The sequence below is a fragment of the Alosa sapidissima genome, chromosome 16, assembly GCF_018492685.1.
Source record: "Alosa sapidissima isolate fAloSap1 chromosome 16, fAloSap1.pri, whole genome shotgun sequence".
NCBI lineage: Eukaryota > Metazoa > Chordata > Actinopteri > Clupeiformes > Clupeidae > Alosa > Alosa sapidissima.
In genome coordinates this window covers 5,906,175-5,916,174 of record NC_055972.1, presented here as the reverse complement: position 1 = coordinate 5,916,174, position 10,000 = coordinate 5,906,175, and the positions used below count along the sequence as shown (strand labels likewise).

Sequence of the window (10,000 nt, the reverse complement as noted above, 5' to 3'; positions counted from 1 at the left end):
GCACAACCCCCCCCCCCCCCCCCACACACACACACACACTCCTGCAACTGAGATATACAGTATACAGTGTATAGCTCACATGGCCTATATGCAAATGGCACATAGAAATGATCAGAGGCGGACAGAGTACACAGCTTCATTACTTGAGTAAAAGTACAGATACCCTTTACTAAATTTTACTCAAGTACAAGTAAAAGTACAACAGTCAGATGTCTACTTAAGTAAAAGTACTGACAAGAGTAGCCTGCATTTTCTAAATATTGCATTACTACTGCCACAGTGCTTACATTTATGTACACAAACATCCTACATGGAGTTATGAAAAATGTTAATACCTTGGAGAATGTAAAAGGAATTGAAAGTAAATTCAAGTCATTTTCATCTGTTTACCATGTTGCCAGGGATGGGCAGTATTTCTAATACATGTATTTAAAATACGTATTTCAAATACAAAATACTATTTTCTAATTGAAACTCTTTAAGCAAAAACTATCATTAACTTGTTCAGAAAATTGAAATACCATTGAAATACCATGGAGGTGACTTTGGCAGAAAGCTGAAGGTGATTGCTGATAGGCTGTCCCAATCAGTGGTGCCTGCACAATCCAATCACGTTTGAGAGGGAAACAACAAATTGAGGGTTTCCGAGATTTTTCTTTTTTTTAGAATAAGAAGTAACGGGTACTACTCACAGTTATGGATAGAAATGTAGTGGAGTATAGAGTACAATATTTGCCTCTCAAATGTACTTAAGTTAAGTCATGAGTACTCTCCAAAAATGATACTCGAGTAAAGTACAGATCCCTCAAAATTGTACTCAAGTACTGTACTCAAGTAAATGTACTCCGTTACTGTCCGGCTCTGGAAATTATCATGTTGTTCTATTGACAGAGTCACATGATGTGTTATGCAATAAATTAGATGTGTGACTTTATAAAGCTATCCAACTCTCTCTTCAGGACCTCAGCGCTCAATGAGACCCTGCAGAGTAAACCACACACACACACATATACATACCTTTCATCTCCATTCATTATCTCTTGCTTTACTGTCATCTGTCTAATTTTAGACTTCCATGAAAGTGTTCCCTCAATCAGACACCCACACACACACACATACACGCTCTCTCTCACACACACACACACATAGTTGATTCATAGACAGGAAAGTTTCCTTGATTGTGACAAACGCAGAGGTCTGTTTACCTCTCCTCCAGAAATCTGAGGTGAAGGTGACCTGGTGTCTCTCTGTGTCCATACACCAGTTAGGTTCTCTCAGAGAACTGGTGTCTCTCTGTGTCCATACGCCAGTCAGGTTCTCTCAGAGAACCCATGTGTCCATATACCAGTTAGGTTCTCTCAGAGAACCTGTTTCTCTCTGGGTCCTATTTTGACGATCTAAAATGCATGGTCAGTGGATTATATATATATATATATATAGATAGATAGATAGATACTTTATTGATCCCCAGGGGAAATTCAAGGTCTCAGCAGCAGCATACATACAACACAAACACATTCTTTAACAGCAATATATATATATATATATATATATATATATATATAAGATAACAGTCTAGACATAAATCCCAAACATCCTTTGTACAACACCTACCCCACCTCATGAATGAAGTGAACTTAAAGCAGCATCTTTAATGTAATGTTTGTAAAGTTGCACTTTCCAAACTCCAAATTAAGTAGAGAAAAAAAGCTTGTACTGTATGTGTAAAGCTTAGACTCAAAAGTGTGACATTCATCTCATGTGCTAACATTATGTGGGAGCGCTAACAATGAAACATCTTGTTCACTACTTAGGCAATCCATTACTGCCCTCCAATAGATCAGACGGTCCTAAAGCGTAACCAACCTTAATAGTTCTCTATTTAAGTGAATTCTAGAACAGTAGTTCTTTCATGGGCAAACAAACAAAACAAAAAAAAAAGAGTTGTGGTGTTGCATTTGGACCTGAATGTTTCTCCCCCCCTCTCCCTGTCTATCTAGCTCATATCCAATATCCATACCCCCCCCTCTCCCTGTCTATCTAGCTCATATCCAATGTCTTTCACATTGTCATGTGGCACAAAGACAACTTGCAGCAAATCCACAGGTGAGGCCTTACAACACTCCAGGTCCTCATCGTTCACATCATTATGGACAGGATAGCATGGCAATATCTCATCTAATGGAAAGATTCCATCACAGCACATTTGAACAGCTATGTACCCCTTCAGCCCTCCATCAGTTTAGTGTTAAAGCACTAGTGTGCTCATTTCAAGCTTTAGAAAGAATCGTGAACTTACTGGAATGTTACATCATTATATAGTTTGTTTTAAGGTAATGGGTCTTATCAAAACGCCAACAGATATGGCCTTGCCCACACATTTGGGTCAAAAAGAACAGACTGTCAAAATCTGTTAGATTACATGTAGGTGGTACTGACCTGTGGTAGTCAGTCTGTACCTCTGCCTAGTCTCATTTAAAGGTAACACACACACACACACACTCTCTCTCTCTGATACACACACACACTCACACACACTGACCTTCACATCAAAGGTGAGTTCATCAGCTGGTAGTTAATAACTAGTGTGCCCAGTGTGTGTGTGTGTGTATGCATGTCTGCATGTGGCTTGTGTCCAGGTCATTCAAAACAAGTGTGCTCTGCTTGTTTTGCCCTCTGCTCTGTGGGGTGAAAGCCATGGGTGGAATTCAGGTCAGCCAAGTTATCTATAGCACCCAGTGACGGCGCTGAAAGGAGATCTACAGATCATCGTAGTCGCGGTGTGCTCAGATCACGGCCCCCCACACACACACACTCTATTGAGGACAGACCACAATAGCTTATAAGTGGCTATAAAGCTTATAAAGGTAACAGCTTTCTGTGACCAATTCCATTTGGAAGAATCAATTTTATGTCATCATTATTATTACAGTAAAATTACACTTAGTATTGTTCTTTCTGTGTTTTGTTTTTTTTCTCTTTTTTGGTCAAACTTTAATGGCATGTTATACAGGCTGTATAATAATAATTTGTGTCTTCTGAAATGATCACTCAGGGATTAAAGTGAAAAAAAATCGTTTGACTGAACTTTTTTCAGGCCATAAGTCATACGTTGTTCATATTTACCTATAGAGATAGCACCCCTTTTGCGATCGCGACCTATTGGTTTTTAATGTACAAAAAGATGCAAACAGCAAAGTAAAGGGAGTATTCGCCTTATTCACACGGCGGCCATTGTTTAAACCAAAAACGAGGCTACAGGGTACACTTACTATATAATTAATGCCACCTACAGGTGAATGCATAGAACATAACAATCCTATGGTTTGTGTACCCTGTAGCCTCGTTTTAGCCGCCAATGGCCGCCATGTGAATAAGGCAAATTGACAGTGTTCTTGATTGAGATAGAGTTTTCCTGATGAACAAAAATATATTTTAGTACCATCCCTGACCATTGCTGATTAGCCATTGCTGTTCTTTTCTACTGCAGCAATATTGTAGAAAGGCTTTAACGCACTCTTATTTAATTACTTCAGGCCAAAAGTGTTTAAAGGGGAGATTTTTTTCTTGTTAATATGCAATTCAACACCAAGTAAAATCTATAAAATCAAGTTTGCAAGACTTCCCATTTCCTCATCAAAGTAACTAGATATTGTTCATATTTCCATTTGTTGCCTCATCCGCATTTAATGAAAACATGGTAATTTTGACAACTCAGTTTTTGACAACTCAGTTTTCCAAGATAACGACAATCTGGAGACGGTGCTTTTGTCTTCAGCAACAGATTGTATAAGGTTGACAAGAGGTTGCGATATGGTGAGGGACAGGTCGTGTTGCGCTATGAAAGAACATGCGTAGCCTACTTTCTAAACGTAAAAACAGTCAGCCATAGATAAACGTAGCCTACCTCTGTCGTGGTGGCTAGTTGCACCAGGTAGGTAAGATGTCCTGAAGTGCACAAACGTTAACCTTATGGCGGTCTTCTGATTGGTGGCGTGCTAAAACGTTTTCCTATTGCATCCATAAACAATTTTCTTGCAGCGAACCGCGCAAAAGCAAACCCCTGGCACTTTAATTTCTTTACACCATGGCTTGTTAGTTCTCCCCCGTTTCCAACAGCTGCCCATCTCCATTTATTTTTTAACTTTTGACACCTGCCTTCCTTTAGCAACAACGCATCCATGACAGCTAGTGGCCTTGCCAAATAGACGCACACAAATCATGACGCTAATATGCGAGGTTCTTAATTGTATGGTTATTTTTTGTCAACATACACTCACAACCTACTGTCGTTAAAAGTGAGGCCTAAGCAAAATAGGCTAAAAGGCTGTCTGTGCGTCACAAACAGACTGACCCCCTTACTCAACAGTTCGCAATGATGACAGTGATATTATTTTTCTTTTTTATGCCAACACCCTCAGTCAAAACCTTCCGTCGCAAATTGTGAAAAACATTGTTGTACATGTCATAACAGACGGGATAATAAATTGCATAGGCTACGGTTTATATTGCGTCGCTTTACACATAATGATAGTTGCATTGATTAAAAACTGTAACAATAATAGTAGCCTACATCGGGTGGCATAGAAGGCTATCTGTTTAAGTCATAGGTGACACCCAAAATGAATGACCTCCCCTGACAAGAGTTCGCGATAGTAAGAAATTGTCTACATTGATGCACGGAAAGAACACAGCCTACGCTGGAGCGTGCGGTCCATATGGGCTGGTGGGGCAGCGAACTACCTGAAGCATCCTCCACAAAAAATAGTTCTTCAGTAAATCATTGCTCCAAGTCTACTTTTAATAATGTGATTGTCACATTAATTATCTATAGTTTCTGTAGGCTTTCCAACTATTTTTGGTCTATTGACATCAACTTTTGGATGATGATGGCGATTCTCGTTGAGTGTAATGTGTCATGCAATGTTGGGGCAGGGCACCTCGACGATCGCATTCCTCAATAATTTATCGCATAACCCTGGCGGCTTTAAAGAGGATTGCAATCCGCGCTAAAAGACGCCTGTATGGTCGTAAAGTAGTCTGCCCCATGGTCATATTCTAGAACTACTCAAATTATTCCGTCAGTTATAAATTAGGCCTATCGTTTCATTTCAAGATGCAGAAATGGCGAGTAGGCTAGTGTTGCACCTGTTAACCGTGTTGAGTTTCTGTTAAATTAGGTTGAAATTAGAAGATACGTTAGCTAACCCTGGTGTCTTCCTTGGTTTAGCTTCTAGTGGATTTAATACCATCTTTTGACAGCGCAAAAACGAGAAGGCAACGGTGTTCAAAGGTATGGCATAGGTTGCTGCAGAGAATGAGGTATATCCTATAATATAGCTAGTTTCTACAGCGAGTGGTCAGACAATAATCCATAACACCCAACTGTCTTGAGTTGCAGTTATAAAACCCAACTAGCCTACTTAAAAATATTAGATAGTTAGCAGCAGGCCAGACAGATCAAAACAAAAAAAGTTTTGTTATGCTTCGCTGGTTTAACGTGATGAGAACGGTGCAAACTTAACTGATGTGTTACTGATCTACAATTCTGACTGTGACATGATTTAAGCATACAGCAAAGTCCTGTAAAATATGTCATTTTAATGTAGCTCAAAATGATAGGCTATTAAAAAAAGTCAAGACTTTCTGCCCTACCAAACTGTATGGTCACCGCACGCTTCTTCGAATTCGCACATAGAGCTCACAATATCATATCCAAAAAAGTTAAACGGATTGGCCAACCTCATCAGCTGTATCTAATGTGTCACTATAATCCAACTTTTAGACCGTTATAGTCCTGAATTTCCCCTCGGGGATCAATAAAGTATCTATCTATCTAGTCCTCCATACGTGTTCTTTGGAAAAGCAAAGGTGATAATCCCCCCCCCCCCCCTCCTATTTCTTTCTTATCGGATCTGCATCGATCTCAAATATGACATTTCTAAAATCAAATTGACGGAAATCCGTCCTATGACGGAGAACTTTAATCCTTGTGATCACTGTGAGGAGACCTATCAGAATCAGAAGACTTGACAGAAAATCATCTCTGGTGTGGTGTGACTCAACATACCTGCATTCCTAAAACAGAATGAAAGTGACTAGGAATGTCCTGTCCTACATCATTGCAGCACTCCTGGCAAAATGTTTTCGTGGTTGAATACCTCTGTGCCCAGGTACGGCAAGGCCTCCAATTACTCCACAAGCCAAACACACAAACACACACACACACTATCAATCTCTGTGCCCAGGTGCATGAAGGCCTCCACCTACCCATTGAGCCTCAGGGGTTTAAAAAAAAAAAAAAAAACCTTTCAAAATTAAACAGCAAAGAATCTGGGACCATAGAAGACAGACTTGCCAAAGCGTTCAGACTCAGATGCTTGATGCAGTGGCTCCCTTCCTGCATGAAAAGACAGCTCCTCTCTCTCACACTTTAGAAGACGAGTGATGAAGCCTTATAAAAAAAAAACCCCATTAAAACAAAGAGCCGCACAATACAATGGTGATGCTTCAGGTAAATATGTTTAATGCTTTTACTGTAAGGTAGGTAGACACATGTACTCATGATGACACACAAATAAATACAGAACTGCTCCCACGTTTCGAAGGAGAAAAGATATATAGATGCAAATATAAACTAACAGTAACCCTCTGAGATAAGACATATAGACGCAAATATAAACTAACAGTAACCCTCTGAGATAAGACATATAGATGCAAATATAAACTAACAGTAAAATAAACTAACACTAACCCTCTGAGATAAGACATATAGATGCAAATATAAACTAAAATATAACAGTAACCCTCTGTCTGTCTCTCTGTTTCTTTATTTCACTTTCATTTCATTTTGATTGATTTATTTCAGTAAATGTGCCAGTGTTAGCCAGCCGGCTAATTTTCAACTGTATTCAAGATGTTAAGAGAACCATCAATTGACTTACAGACACACACACACACACACAGGACTCTAACTGTAAAGGATTGTTAACAGTTACAAGAGTGTGAAAGTGGGAAATAGTAGCTTTAGGCTTTATTGTTTAGGTGATAATGTAAACATAAGAGCCACCCCACACACCAGGGTATTGGTCACTACTCTGTTTGGTTTAGTGTGCCTTAGGCCCGTCTACACGACGCTGGTTTTTTTGAAACCGGTGAATTTTTATCGGTTAGGCCTTGCGTCTACACAACCCCGGCATTTTAGGAGGCCGTAACCGATAGTTTTTTTCCGAAGTGGGATTTTTTAAAATTGCCGGTTAACTTTTGCCGTATAGACGGCAAGGCTGGCAATTTTATGATGACATGAGCCCACCCCTCAACTCAGCCACAGCACTCGACCTGACCCGCTGCTTGTCAAAACAAACCAAACCATTTGTTTGTCATATTAAAATGTTTTTTCTTTCCCCCGTCATGATTTATGTGCACAATGTATCAGCCTTTTGTGGCTAAGTTAGAAGCACACCGTTAGCTTAACTTAGTTAAACATTAGCTTACTACAACCTATGACATGTTAATGTTTTCTCCAGTGTAACGTGCCAGACCTAATGCAAAACAAAAAAGTATTTCAAATTCCACATACCAGTCACATACCTTGAAAATTAACTTTATTAGTTTAACAGTTGAATTGAAAACCGAATTGTCTGTAGTCTCCTTATTTCATGCTGTTATTAAACTGCTTCAACAATAATGTTTTGTCTTCGGCCTCTGTGCGGCCGTCACGGCGCCATCCACTGGTCTGGCAGGTGCACTACAGCAGTTTTAGCCGCTTTCACCTCTGTCTTTACCGGTATCGTTACAGGTGTGAAAGCGGTGAGCAAAAATTCAGCCGTTGTTTTTTTTTTTTTGTGTAGACGTTTTTGTTTTTTGTGTGGCCTTAAGGTGAGTCAGCATGAGGGCAGCGCAAGCTCTCAGAAAGCCATCTGACCAATCTGATCAGTCATCTGCAGTCCTAGATTAGCTGATTACATGGACTTGATTGAAGTGGGTTGAGCTCTTGCTGAGCTGAGCTCAGCTGGCATGAAGCTCAGATGATGATAATACACTGATTGGTCACTGACTGTCCTCACATTCTTGTATTTGCTAAAGCAGGAGACCTTGCCTGGGACCTACTGTTGTATACTGTTTCTGTCTCACTATCTCTACCCCCTCACATACATACACACACACACACACACACACACGCACAACACACACACACACACACACACACACACACACACTGTAACATGTCTGTAAATATTTGAGCCAAGTTGCTCAATTCCAAAACCACACTGTTGGCTGTCCTATATTTTCTTTAATGTTTTTATCCACTCATTTTGCTTATGTGTGCATGTGTATGCATGTTTCTGTCTGTGTGTGTGTGTGTGTGTGTGTGTGTGTGTCTATGAATAGAATAGAGCCTCTGGATAGAACCTCTAAACATAATATCATGGCTCTGGTGAAAGACCACATTTGTATCATCACATTTGTAAAACTCCAATCAGCTTAACCAATAACCAGCATGGCACACAAACTTAACCAAACCTGTTGGGTAAGTTCTCCTGAAAGAGTATATTCTTCGCCTGTGATAGCTCACCATACAGTAGCCAAGGCAAGTTGGATACACCTATAGTAGCATTGATAATTTCCTATATGACTGGACTGACACATATAAACACACGTGTTTGCAAACACTGTAATATATACACACTGAGTACGCACACACACACACACACAGGCATACACACACACACACACACACACCTCCCCATACACACTCCCACACACATGCACACACAAACACACTAAACACTGAACCACACACGCACTATGAACTAGAAATGCATGCTCATGGACAAATGTTATGCACGCACACACACACGCACGCCTCCCCATACACAGACACACACACACACACACATTACTCCAATCCAAATCCCTCTGCATTAGAGATGGCAATGGTGAGCTTGTGTTTGATCTCCTTCCTGCTCCTATACGGGGGGAGGCAGATCTGGTTGAAACAGGTGTGAGAGATGGGCAACCTGCAGGACACAGCAGAGGAGGAGGAGGAGGAGGAGGAGAGGTGAGACATGGGCAACCTACAGGACAGAGGAGGAGGAGGAGTAAGAGAGGTGAGAGATGGGCAACCTACAGGACAGAGGAGGAGTAAGAGAGGTGAGAGATGGGCAACCTACAGGACAGAGGAGGAGGAGGAGTAAGAGAGGTGAGAGATGGGCAACCTACAGGACAGAGGAGGAGTAAGAGAGGTGAGAGATGGGCAACCTACAGGACAGAGGAGGAGGAGGAGTAAGAGAGGTGAGAGATGGGCAACCTACAGGACAGAGGAGGAGTAAGAGAGGTGAGAGATGGGCAACCTACAGGACAGAGGAGGAGGAGGAGGAGTAAGAGAGATGGGCAACCTACAGGACACAGCAGAGGAGGAGGAGGAGGAGAAGAGGTGAGACCATGGTCACGATCAGATCGAGGTCATGCTTATGATAAGTGGTATCAGTCAGCTTACGTTGAACATGTCAAATAGTATCACCTGAAACAACCCTATCACGTCACGTTGAACATGTTTAGTATCACCTGCAACCCTGTCATGTCCCCCTGGGCCCCACCCATGTTGGGCTATTTCTGTCTCTCTATCTGTGACAGGTGAAGGGTGCCCAGGTGTGCACAGGTGTGGCTGATGGCCTCCTGATTAGCAGGGGGATAGGAGACCTCCTCTTTCCTTGCCCGCTGGTCTCCCTGCCTACCGGCTTTTGGCTTTTGATTTCCGTTTTGCCTGATGTTGGATTTCTGTTTCCCCTAGACACTGATTTGCACCACATTTTAGTTTCACTACTACTACTACGACTTTCTTTACGTTATTTTTTATATATGTTTTTTCTATAAATGTACTTATAACTTCAAATCGGTGTGCCCTGCCCTTCATTTTCCTATGCTCAAGTCAGCATGTGTTAGACATGATATGTCATATGTCATAATAATATATTTTACCATACAATGCAGTATGGTA

At 41.0% G+C, this 10,000-nt stretch overlaps 1 protein-coding gene across 3 annotated transcripts in view; it reads right to left on the bottom strand.

Moving 5' to 3' along the window:
- LOC121685567 (probable E3 ubiquitin-protein ligase HECTD2) overlaps positions 1-10,000 on the bottom strand; it is a 64,507-nt gene that overhangs the window by 1,944 nt on the left and 52,563 nt on the right. Inside the window, exons 21-22 of one of the 3 annotated variants that reach the window (XM_042066161.1) lie at positions 8,853-9,077; positions 7,601-8,742 (exon numbers count right to left, since the gene is read on the bottom strand). In XM_042066161.1, the coding sequence (XP_041922095.1) occupies positions 8,900-9,077 (178 nt within the window). In that variant the 3' untranslated portion in view covers positions 7,601-8,742; positions 8,853-8,899. Of the gene's footprint in view, positions 1-7,600; positions 9,078-10,000 lie in introns of those variants that run through there. The other 2 variants (XM_042066162.1, XM_042066164.1) reach the window with 2 other exon arrangements.